Source organism: Dipodomys merriami, unplaced genomic scaffold, assembly GCF_024711535.1.
Source record: "Dipodomys merriami isolate MVZ:Mamm:240054 unplaced genomic scaffold, mDipMer1.0.p SCAF_52, whole genome shotgun sequence".
NCBI classification, from domain to species: Eukaryota; Metazoa; Chordata; class Mammalia; order Rodentia; family Heteromyidae; genus Dipodomys; species Dipodomys merriami.
Window position 1 is genome coordinate 5,681,065 of NW_027206091.1, and position 12,798 is coordinate 5,693,862.

The 12,798-nt window shown below is 53.0% G+C and overlaps 1 protein-coding gene across 1 annotated transcript in view; it reads left to right on the forward strand.

Moving 5' to 3' along the window:
- Window positions 1-11,321, forward strand: part of Chst8 (carbohydrate sulfotransferase 8) — a 99,043-nt gene extending 87,722 nt beyond the window's left edge. Inside the window, exons 3-4 of the mRNA XM_069999043.1 lie at window positions 8,555-8,592; window positions 9,327-11,321. Of these exons, the coding sequence (XP_069855144.1) occupies window positions 8,555-8,592; window positions 9,327-10,439 (1,151 nt within the window). The 3' untranslated portion in view covers window positions 10,440-11,321. The remainder of the gene's footprint in view (window positions 1-8,554; window positions 8,593-9,326) is intronic.
- Window positions 11,322-12,798: the final 1,477 nt, after the last annotated feature.

Sequence of the window (12,798 nt, forward strand, 5' to 3'; positions counted from 1 at the left end):
TTGAAGGCTCCTCTGACTTAGACTCCCAGGTAAAATAATTAGTGCTTAAGATGTTCATTGTGCTCTGAGGTGCATTTGCCTTTGGAGGAAGGCAGCAAGCCAGCATGCAAGAAGGTGACTCTTAGCCCTTCTACCCCATCTCAATATGCAGGCTGTCTTTTGGGGGGAGGCCTCAGGCCAAGACCCTGTTTCCATTCCAATTATGTAACATTAGTTTCATTGAGGCAAATATCCCACCCTTGACCCCCAACCTAGGCTCCCCCCCCCCCAGGCAGCCCTCTGATTCCAGACACTAATAACAAGCAATGCCAGCTAATGGTTAGAACCAAGTCATATAGGTGAATTGAGTATCCACCAAGAAAAGCTGGCTCACCAGGCCAGCAGGGTGAAACTTTTTTTTTTTTTTTTGCCAGTCCTGGGACTTGAGCTCGGGACCTGGGCACTGTCCTTCACTTCTGGCTTTTCTGTGTATGTGGTACTGAGGAATCGAGCCCAGGGCTTCATGCATTTCCAGCCCTAAGGTGAAGCTCTTAAGACTTGGTACCCATCTTCCAAACTTGCCCTGCTAGAACCCCACTAAAGCCAGGATCCCTTCTCTACCCACACTCGAGAGCCTGGCACACAGCAAGTTGCGTCAGTGACCACCACCCTCTCTCCACCAGGCTAGGAGAGGCTGGGAGGGAGCTGAGGGCCGTGAGAGGTACCTGCCTGGTTGATTCCGTGTTCACTGATTCTGTTTGCTTGCTTGCTTGCGTGATTGACTGATTGGTTGGTTAGTTGGTTGGTTGACTGATTGGTTGGTTGGTTGGTTGGTTGGTTGGTTGGTTGGTTGGTTGCTCAGGGAGGAGAATGAGGGTTAGGTTTCTTATCTCCAATCAGCCACAAAAAGCCAGAAGTGGAACTGTGGCTCAAGTGCTAGAACACTAACCTTAATCATAAAGGCTCAGGGACAGCACCAGGCTTTGAAGTCAAGCCTCAGGACTGGCGCGTGCGCACGCGCGCGCACACACACACACACACATGAAAAGAAACACCTAAGAAGCATAGTCCTTTTTATAAAGCTTATGCATCCCGAAGAAATCCCCTTAAATATTCTGTGTTCCCTGATCTGCCACATAATAAGATTCCTTTATCTCTTGTTGTCATGGGAAGTATATATTAGATGATTAATATTAATGTGTTGGCCGATTAATATTAATATCAGCACCGATTCATACTTCACAAGGCCGCGATGGGAATGAGAGACTCCGAGCCCAGACAGCTGTCGGATCTGGAAGATGGTTCTCTGGGGAATCAGCACAAGTCGACCCCTTCCTTCTCTGTGGCTCGTTACCCCCACCCTGCCATTAGCCACGTCTGTCAGGGTTGGCAAAGAAGTGTGCCTAGATTCTGATTGTGGCAATTAAAACACTTGCCATCCGAGACAGCATATTTTATCATGGAAATGGCATTTTCCATTTCTCCTAAGATACTTCTCTGGCAATGTTATTAAATTAGGTGATAAAGGCTATACATACATACATACATATACATATATATATATGTATGCGTGTATATGTATAATTTTTCTTTGGCTTCGGAAGTTGGAATGCATTACCAGTCTTCCTTATCTGCCTGGAATTAGAAAGGTTGCAGAACTCTATGTTCCTCTAAAGGTTTTCATTATCAAAATCAACCAGACTTGTATAAAACAACATTGCTTCCTCTGCCCTGTTTTAGTCAAAGATGGATGGGAGCTTTGTCTTCTGACATTGAAGGTAGCTTTCAACATTTAGTGGATAAAACGAATCAGCAAATTTTGCCAGATATCTGGCTAACTCACACCCATAACTCTAGCTACTCAGAAGTCTGAGGTGTATCTCAGTTCAAAGCCAGCCTGGGCAAACAAACTCAAGGTGCTGTACAGAGGGGGTACAGTTACATTAGTAAGGTAATGAGTACATTTCTTGTCAAGCATTGTTACCCCCTCCTTTGTTGTTCTCCTACTATCCCTTCCCCACCCCCCACCCCAAGAGAGTCTTATCTCCAATGAACCACCAAAAAGCCCAAGTGAGCTGGGCACTGGTGGCTCACACCTGTAATCCTAGCTGTTCAGGAGGCTGATATCTGAGGATCGATGTTCAAAGCCAGCCCAGGCAGGAAAGTCTGTGAGATTCTAATCTCCAGTAAGGACAAGAAAACCAGAAGTGGCACTGTGGCCCAAGTGGTAGAGCGCTCACCTTGAGCTGAAGAGCTCAGGGACAGCGCCCAGGCCCAGAGTTCAAGTCCCAAGACTGACCAAAAAAAAATGCCCAAAGTAGAGATGTGGCTCAAGTGGTATATCCCCAGCCTTGGGCAAAAAAGCTAAGGGACAGCACCCAACAGGCCCTGAGTTCAAGTCCCAGGACCGATACCAGAAACAAAAAAGTCAAGTATCTTACGTTTCTGGTGTCTCCATGGCTTCTCCCACCCCTGCACCCACCATTCTCCCATCAACTCCCAAACCAAGAGAAAAACATGCTAGTCGCCACTGTAAACATCTTTGATATGATTTATCGCCATCATCAGAATATTTTGTTTGGAGCTGTAAACCTGCAGGCATAAATCAAGTCATTAGAACGAATGACGTTTAATCCTGCAGAAGACGCCTCGGTGGGCTGAGCGGCGATTGCCCAGCTCTCGAATCATTAATTTCATTAATTAATATGGACTGCATGGGCCTGGAAGGCCTGTGACACAGGAGCGTGGCTGCTTTTATTTCCTGAAGTAACACGTTTTATTATTGCCAGGAGGGGCCCAAAACACCTGCTTAGTGATGGAAGGCTGGGATGTGAAATGCAGGCAGCCGGGAGGGGCTTGCTTTCATGCCTGTGATCGAGTTACTTCATCCTGTGAACAGCGCCCTGGCTAGATTTCAAAGGAAGTAGGGGGAAGAAAAAAAAAGCTCTCAGAACAAGTCTAACAATCCTTTCACAGTGACCTGGCCACCCTCGAAACAGCCATTACATGGTGAGCATATTTATTGCCAAGCTAGCTGGATCTAATTTTCAGACTTTGGCTGTCTATCTGCTTATGTGCGGGAGACTAAGGAGAACACACACACACACACACACACACACACACACACACACACACACACACACACACACACACACAATATGCCTTGAAAGGATTATTCAGGAACTTGGGACAATGTCTTCCAGGAACCCAGTAGCTCCTTCCAGTCCCCTTCACCTCCCCACCCTACCAACCTTGGTCCTAGGGCTTGAATCCAGGACCTGGGCTCTGTCCTTTAGCTTTTCCCTTAAGGATAGCACTGTACCACGTGAGCTACAGCTCCACATCTACCTTTTTGCTGGTTCATTGGAGATCAGAGTCTCATCCATTTTCCTGCCCAGGCTGGCTTCAAATCACAATCGGCAGACCTCAGCCTCCTGAGTAGCTGGGATTACGGGTGTGAGCCACCAGCTCCTGCCTCTGCCCTTCTTTTGAGTGTGGTCTGTGGCTATTCATACTCTTGGCATCAAACAGCTTATCCCCCCCACCCCACCCCCAGCTTGTTCCAAAGCCATTTCTAGCCTTCCCTTGACATCTCTGTTCTGTTGAGTGGAGGGTGGCAGGTAGGGGGTCCCTGAATACAATTTTCCCTCACTCAATGTCCTCCTGGAAATGAAGACAGTGCTGGTGACAGGGAGGTACAGTGGGTTGGAGCCTGGACCATGGGGGAGTGACTGCGGCTGAGACTCAAAGACACATACACACACACACACCAGCCATCAGGAGACAGCATTAGCCATCAGCACACACACACACACACACACACACACACACACACACACACACACACACACACACACACACACACACACACACACACACACACACACACACACACACACACACACACACACACACCAGCCATCAGGAGACAGCATTAGCCATCAGCACACCACCATCCGGGCATCCATCCTGAGATGCTTTTCAACATGGCCTGGGAGGAACCCCACTACTCTCCTTGGGGAAGGGGTGGGGGGTTGGAACAGTGCCTCCCCACCCCTCAGGAGAGAAGGCCTGCAGCGGGGAGGCAGGGCAGGGAGGCACGCACTTCAAAAGAAGCATCCGTTAAGACGGATTTACTCGTGTGCCTTTTCAAAATATCACAGGCTACAGCGATGACAGCTCTGACAGCCACAGGCCAGCTCCGTAATTGACGCTGCGGCTGGAGTAGCACATTCCGGGACCGCACATCATTATCTTTCGGCCTGGTCACCACCATAATAGGCCGCCCGGCCTGCTGCTTCTGACGGCCTGACACCTGTCCAGGGAAGGGCAGATGCTTAGGTCTGGAGATGTTCTTTTTTTGGAGGGGGAGGGGCCGCACACAAACAGCCCCTCCCCCTATGAAACACCACCCACCCAACCTCTGGCTCCAGCATGATTTACTATTGGGTTTTTTTGGTGCCAGTCCTGGGGCTTGAAACTCAGGGCCTGGTCACTGTCCCTGAGCTGCTTTTGCTCAAGGTTAAGCACTCTACCACTTGAGCCACAGCACCACTTAGAGCTTTGTGTGTGTGTATGTGTGTGTGTGATTTATTGGAGATAAGAGTCACACAGACTTTCCTGCCTAGGCTGGCTTTGAAACTCGATCCTCAGATCTCAGCCTCCTTAGTGGCTAGGATGACAGGCGTGAGCCACCAGTGCCCGGCTCACATCTAGAGTTTTGGTGGTTCAATGGAAGTAAGAGTTTCTTGGACTTTCCTGCCACACACACACACACACACACGCACGCACGTGCATGCACACACAAGTTCCATGACATCATTGGCTCACACCTATTATCCTAGTTACTCAGGGGACTGAGATCTGAATATTGCAGTTCAAAGCCAGCCCAGACAAGAAAGTCCATGAGTCTCTTATTGCCCATGAACCAGTAAAGAGCTGGAAAGTGGATCTGTGGCTCAAGTGGTAGAGCACCAGCCTTAAAAAAGAAAGAAGAAGAAAAAAAACTAAAGGACAAAGCCCAGTGCCTGAGTTCAGGCCCCAGAACCAGCACACATTCACACAAAATCATAGCTGGGTGCCAGTGGCTCACACCTGTAATTCTAGCTACTCAGGAGACTGAGTAAGGCACAAGGAACGGGCTGGTGCTCAGGAGTCCGGTCCTCCAAAGTGGGGAGCCGTAGGTAGCCAGGGTAGGGCGGGCAGGACTGCTGCCAGGTTCGCAGAGCAGCTCCGAGCTGGCTGGCTGACTGACAGGCAGCTCGGAGATCTGATCTCAGCCAAGGCTGAGCTGTCAGCAACCCACCCGGAGGCTTCTCAAATCCCAGTCACCCAGGCGAAGGAAGCCGTCCAGGCCCATCAACCCTAGACAGGCAAATCCTCCAGGCCTCTCCCTTAGCCACCCATGTATCCCTGTCACCCACAGCGAGCACCCACAACTGGGGCTTGGGGAGACTCAGCCTCTGCAGGGGCTGCAGGGGGGGCATCGGAATGGAACATGGGGACTAGAAGCTTCCATCCAGAGGACTGGAGCTGGTGCCCAGCCGGTGTCTCCTGACATTTGCACATCTGTGGGCCATTTGACAGAGGGCAAAGTCAGGGAAGTTGAGGAACGGTCCCAAGGCCACACTGGGGGGTCTCTCTTTCTCTCCTCTCCCCTCTTCCTCTCTCTCCCTCTCTCCTTCCCTTCCTTCCTCTCTTCTCCCCTTTTCTGCCTCTCCCTCTTTTTTTCTCCCTCCCTCTCTTCCTCTGTCCCTCTATATGTTCCTCCTTCTCTCCCCCCCTTTTCCCCTCTCCCTCCCTCCATCTCCCTCCTTCCCCCTCTTCCATCTCTCCCTAGGTCTCTTCCATCTTCCCTCCCTCCCCCCACCTCCTGTTCTCTTTTTCTCTCTCCTCCTTCCCCACCTCTCTCTCTCTTCCCCTCTCTTTCCCTCTATCTCTCTCTTCTTCTCCATCTCCCTCTCTCTTCCTCCCTTTCCCCTCCCCCTCTCCTATTTTTCTGCAAAGCCCTAAGAAACAACACTCCCCCTCCTTCAGAAATCCTGTGTGTTCTCCATGGAGGCCGGGCAGTGCCCTTGGCTTTCTCCTGGAGCCCAGTGGACCGTGTGCCCACTGTCAGCATCCCTGCCCCTGGGACTTCATGCCACTGACCAGAGCACAGGCACTGGGCGGTAAAAACTGTAGAGAAAGTGGCATGAGGTCTCACTGTCCGCCAATCCCAACTGTCATGGGGGTGGGGGGGACCCATGGCTGGGACTCAGGACAGAGTCCACTCATGGAGAAGCGAGTTACAAACCAGGGCTTCCCCTCTAGGCCTTCCACCCCAGCACAGGCTAGCCTGAGTTTACTTGTCTTCCCAGGGAGTTGGAGGGGGTGGGGGGGGGGAGAGGAGTCCCCTGACCTGTTGAGTAAGTTAGTGGATGTTGGACTTGACAGAGCAGATGGCAGATAGATACAAGGCATTGGGACCAGGAGAAAACACCTCAATCAGGAAGCCCAATGACCATGAGTCTAACTCAGCCCAAGCAGAGACCCAGGGTGGAGTTCACAAGGCACAGTACTTGAACTCAGGGCCTGGCACTGTCCCTTGCCTTTTTCATTCAAGGCTGGTGCTCTACCACTTGAGCTATATATACTTCCACCTCTGGCCTTTTGCTTTTTGCTGGCTCATTAGAAGTAAGAGTCTCAGTGGATTTGGCTGTCCAGGCTGACTTCCAACCATGATCCTCAGATCTCAGCCTCCTGAGTAGCTAGGATTGCATGTGAGAGAAATGAGCTGTTTTTGGAGTTTAAGGGTTTCTGAGACAGGCTATTGTCCACAAGGCACTGTCTTTTCCTAAGAGGGTAATTACAGCCAGGATGGTGGTGTGGAAAAATGTGGGCAGGGAATGAGGAGATTCACCCAGCACCAGGCTCTGTCTAGCAGGAAGTTTCCTGCCAGCCCCAGAGCGGGTAGCCCTGGGAACTCCTTCAGGCTCAGTACTTGGAAGTGCAGAAGAAAACAGTGCCCTCCTGTCCAATCCTGTCAAGAGAAATGGACAAGGGGTGGGGGCTCAGCCTTGATGGACACATACTTAGGCTTGGGTAGCCATGGGAACTCCCTCAGGCTCAGAGCCTGGAGACGAATGCCCTCCTGTCCAATCCAGTCCACAAAAGTGGCTGGGGGGGGGGGGAGGGGCGGGACATAGCCTTGATGGACATATGCTCAGCATGGGTAACCATGGGAACTCCCTTAGGCTCACAACCTGAAGGTACAGAAGAAGGTAGTGCCCTCCTGTCCAATCCTATCCATAAAAGTGGATGAGGGGGCGGGGCATAGCCTTGATGACACCTAGCTCACCTGACCTCACAGACTGGCAGCGTGGTGTCTGAATGCGGCACCTCAGTCCCACTCTCGGCCAAATCTTGTATGACTCATTTGCTCCAGAAAAGGAGTATAAATAAGCGCCATCACACCTTGACAGGTTGACAGGTTGACAAGGGGAATAAATTCCCACATCTGAGACTCTGAGATGGAGAGGTGATTTAGCAAAGCCAGCTGCCACCAGGAGAAGAAAATAATTAAGGAAACCCGGTGGTGTGGAGGAAAACAGAGTGGCTATGGCGGGTCCCTTATAGTGAAGAGATCTGTCATCACTGGCTGCGGGAGAGAGCTCCCCACCCACTGGAGAGAAAGGAGCTCTGGAAACAGAGAGAGACCCAGAGAAGATGGGCTGGGGGGGGGCAGGGAGGATGGGGGTGTCGCTGAAGAAGAGGGACACAGGCTCTGGGGGAGAGGGGGACACATTGAGGGGTTTTAATCCAAGGCCAGGCACCTGCTATTCACTCAAGTCCTGTGGGGATTGCCTGCAGTCTCTTTGGAAGAGACCAAAAGATCGTTTTCACATGCACATGCACACACACACACACACACACGTGTGCACGCATGGCCAGGATAGCAGGCATACTGCTCTTTCTCAACAAGGGCTCACACCTGTTTTCCGCCCGAAAAGATCAGCAGAAGAGTCAGTGTACCCAAGTTCTGCCTTTATTCCTACCTCTCGTGGGACCTCAAGAAGGTTCCAGAAAGCTCGGAGAATGTAGCCTTTGAGCCCAGAGATGACTTTAGTCTTCTCCCCACGACTTGCTAATGAGTAAAGATGTGACATCACACCCATAGACTGAGCAGCCAGCCTCCAAGCCAAGTCCAGACCTTGGCTGAATCTGTAAAACTGGAGCTTGAATGAAAATCACACAGGGCTTTTTTTACCCAAGGCTTGGGGGTTCTGCCACTGGAGCCACACTCCCACTTTTGGCTTTTTGGTGGTTCTTTTAAAGTCTCACAGACTTTCTTGCCCAGGTTGGCTTCAAGTTACACAGCAGGAAGGCAGATGAGAGAAACTAGCATCAGAAGCTAGCCAAACCACATCTTCCATGTAGGTAGGGGATGGAGTGGCTCTAAGCACTAAACCAAGCTCTTCCTCCCCTCCCCACAACCTGTCTTCCATGCTCCCTCTAATCTGAGCACCCTGGGGTTAGCAGGTCCGTGGGGGCCATGTGGTATTTCTGTGACTAATGTTCTTTCTTTGCTTTTCAGGACTAAAACTCCACATCCGGCCACTACAGCTTCACAGTGTAAGTTTCCAGATTCAGATAAATCCTACCACACACAGCCTGGGAGAAGTAGAGGGAGGGGGAGGAGGAGGTGGAGAAAGGCAGGAAGACAATGTGGAGCTCCCAGGGAATCTATTCTTGGAACGAAAAATGGAACCAAGTCCTTCCCAGGAGCCTTGGGAACAACACCCAGGGCCCTTCCATGAATTTCTCCTTCCTATTAGATGGCTTCTTTGGACTGTTGCTAATAGATGGAGTAAATCTGAGCCAGCCTTTCAAGGCCAATAGCATCTACCGCTCATCCAAGCTAGGCGGGGTTTCCTAGGAAGAAAGGCATCGCCATCTTGTGGTAGAAGTTGTGAATTGCATTTCAGGTGTAACAGACCAGAGGGATCATGCCTTGCAGAATCAAGCCTGTCTCCCCTTCTCCCTTCACTTACATAAAAATATCACCCTCAAGCTGGGCATCAGTGGCTCACCTCTGTAATCCTAGCTACTCAGGAGGCTGAGATCTGAGGATCATGGTTCAAAGCCAGCCGGGGCAGGAAAGTCTGTGAGACTCTCATCTCCTGTGAACCACCAGAAAACTGGAAGTGGCAGAGCACTAGCTTTGAGCAAAAGGAGCTCAAGGATAGAGCCCAGGCCCTGAGTTCAAGCCCCACAACTGACACAAAAGAACAGAAACAAGGAAGGAAGGAAGGAAGGAAGGAAGGGCTCACTTCTTCCTAGTTAACCATTTCCCCTTCTTGTTCCAGAATCTCCAGCCACCCGGCAGTTCCCAGGATGGTGACTTGAACGTACACACCGACAGGGTCCCCCAGGACACGTCCAGCCGGTCCCCGGGGGACCGCCGCTTACAGATGCCCGATCAGCCTCCACCACACCCCCACCCTGGGGCGCCCCTGCGACCCCGCCAGCGCCGGCGCCGGCTGCTCATCAAAAAAATGCCGTCGGGCCTGGCCGGGAGGGCCAGCAACCGCTCCTTGGAGACCTCGGCGGGGCCGGGTCCCCGCGCTGCGGACAGCCGCTGGGTGGCCCTGCACCGCAGCCAGCAGGACCGCAAGCGGCTGATGCGGGAGGCCTGCGCCAAGTACCGGGCCAGCAGCAGCCGCAGGTCCGTGACGCCCCGCCACGTGTCCCGCATCTTCGTGGAGGACCGGCACCGCGTGCTGTACTGCGAAGTGCCCAAGGCAGGCTGCTCCAACTGGAAGCGGGTGCTGATGGTGCTGGCCGGCCTGGCCTCGTCCACCGCCGACCTGCACCACAACACGGTGCACTACGGCAGCGCCCTCAAGCGCCTGGACACCTTCGACCGCCAGGGCATCCTGTACCGCCTCAGCACCTACACCAAGATGCTGTTCGTCCGCGAGCCCTTCGAGAGGCTGGTCTCGGCCTTCCGCGACAAGTTCGAACACCCCAACAGCTACTACCACCCTGTCTTCGGCAAGGCCATCGTGGCGCGGTACCGGGCCAACGCCTCCAGGGAGGCCCTGCGGACCGGCTCCGGCGTGCGGTTCCCCGAGTTCATCCAGTATCTCCTCGACGTGCACCGGCCCGTGGGCCTGGACATCCACTGGGACCACGTCAGCCGCCTCTGCAGCCCCTGCCTCATCGACTACGACTTCGTGGGCAAGTTCGAGAGCATGGAGGACGACGCCAACTTCTTCCTGAGTCTCATCCACGCCCCACGGAACCTCACCTTCCCCCGCTTCAAGGACCGCCACGCGCAGGAGGCGCGGACCACGGCGAGGATCACCCACCGGTACTTTGCCCAGCTGTCCGCCCTGCAGCGCCAGCGCACCTACGACTTCTACTACATGGACTACCTGATGTTTAACTACTCCAAGCCCTTCGCAGACCTGTACTGAGGGGCGGGGCCTGCTGCAGGGGCGGGGCCTGCTGCCAGGAGAGGACTTAGATGTCAGAGCAGGGCCACGTTGTCGGGGGCGTGGCTATCTGCAGAGGGTGTGGTTCTATGCAGGGGCGTGGCCAGTGGTGTGGGGGCGGGGCCTGTTGCCAGGTTTCAGGCTAGCTGCTGTGGGTGCGCCAGGTTGTCAGGGGCGTGGTTAGCTTCTGGGGTGGGGCTTATGACCAAGAGAGGATTTCGCTGTCGGGCTAGGGCCAGGTTGTCAGGGGTGTGGCTAGCTGCCGGAGGCGGGGCCAGCTGTCAGGAGGCAGAACTGTTGGTTGGCGGTGGAGCCAGCTGACGGGAGGGGCTGTTGCCAGGAGCGGGCGTGGTTAGACGAGGTGGGAGTAGTCGGTTGCTAGGAGATGGTCCTGTTGCCAGGAAATAACAGCTGCCGGGGGCAGGACCCGTTGACAGGGGTGGGACCTGTTGCCATGGACAAGGCTATCTGCTAGGGGCGGAGCCAAGTGCCAAAGGTAGGGCCTGTTGCCAGGGGCGTGGTTATCTGTCGAGGGCCACGCCCACTCACCCAGGTCTTACTTTCTTCAATGTAGCTCATCCCAGAGCTGATGTATTCTCAAAGCAACCGGGCTGTAAGGGTGCAGATGGGGGACAGAGGCTCTGTCCCTTGTCACAGACTCCCTTGGCTGAGGGAGATGCTGAGGGCTGGGATGGATGCCCTTTCCCCCACGCCGGGAGCTCAGCTATGACGACCAGGGAAGTTTGAGGCCCCCCGCGGTTAGGGATGTCGTGTCATTCCTTAGCCATTGCCTTCTATCGAACCCCGAGGTTTGCTGCTTTTCTATGACCTGGGGGAGGCTGGGAATAAAGCACATGGATTTCAGAGCAATGGGTGTCTATACTCGGTGGTGCTGGGAGAACTCAGTGATTCCTGACATTTCTTCCGCCTTTCCCAGGATTGTCTGAGCCAGGCACCTGCTCACAGGGAAGCCCAAGACAGGAGTGGCACGCGAAGACACAGAATTGTCCCCACAGAGACCCACAGAGGTCCGTCCTTCCTTGTAGTGGGCCCTTTGGGGGAGGGGGAGTGCTCAGCAAGCTCTCTGCAAACTGTCAAACAAGTTAGGGTCCACTGTGTGTATGTGTGTGTGTGTGTGTGTGTGCTGGTCTTCGAGACTTAAACTGAGGGCCTGGGTATTAGTCATCAGCTTCTTTCACTCAAGGTTAGCACTCTACCACTTGAGCCACAGCTCCACTTCAGGCTTTTTCAGTAGTTTGTTGAAGATAAGAGTCTTGCAGACTTTTCTGCCTGAGGTGGCTTTGAACCAACATCTTCAGATCCCAGCCGCCTGAGTAGCTAGGATGACAGGGCAGGAGCCACTGGTGCCCGGCTTTCAGCACATTTTTTACTATCATCTGCAGACCCTCCCTGGTCATGACCTTTGGCCCCCCATTCACTTGACCTCAGGTCTTCCTAGACCCCCAGTATAAAGCAGCTGTGGGAGAAGAAGAGGCAAAAAGCAAAGTTTTGAATCAAAAATGGTTTTGGAACCAGGTACTGATGGCTCACACCTATCCTCCCAGCTCTTCAGGAGGTTGAGCTCTGAGGATCCTGGTTCAAAGCCAACTCAGGCAGGAAAATACTTGCGACTCTTATCTCCAATTAGCCCCTCCCCCCCCCACAAAGCCGGAAGTGGAGCTGTGGCTCAAGTGGTAGAGCATTTGCCTTGAGTGAAAACCTAGTGTTAGAGCCCTGAGTTCAAGTCCTTGTGTTGCTACAAAAAAAAATCTAGAATTTGTCAAAAGCCAGGTGACTCTGTCTCAGGGTAGCTGTCTGTTGGGATTTATTTACAGTGTTGAATGTGACTGTTGACTTTTATTTGTAAGAAGAGCCCTAGGTTGGGGGGCAGGGAGTCAGAGGAGGTAGGTCCTGCCCAGGGACCCTATCTTTTCTTCTGAGTTGGTGTGTGGGTCTCTACTCCAGCCATGCCAGGAGATTGCTTTTAGCTTGTTTGTCTTGTCAGTCGTGGGGCCTGAACTCTGGGCCTGAGCGCTGTCCCTCAGCTCTTCAGCTCAAGGCTAGCGCTCTACCACTTGAGCCACAGCGCCACTTCTGTTTTTTTCTGTTTATGTGGTGCTGAGGAATCGAACGCAGGGCTTCATGCATGTAGGCAAGCGCTCTATCACTGAGCCACCTTCCCAGCCCTTAGCTTGGTTTGTTGTTATTGTTGTTTTAATTTTTTTGCAACTTTAGGGGCTTGAACTCTGGGCCTGGGCGCTGTCCCTGAGCTGCTTCGTGCTCAAGGCGAGCACTCTACCCCTTGAGCCACAGCGCCACTTCCAGTTTTTGAGTGGTTTAT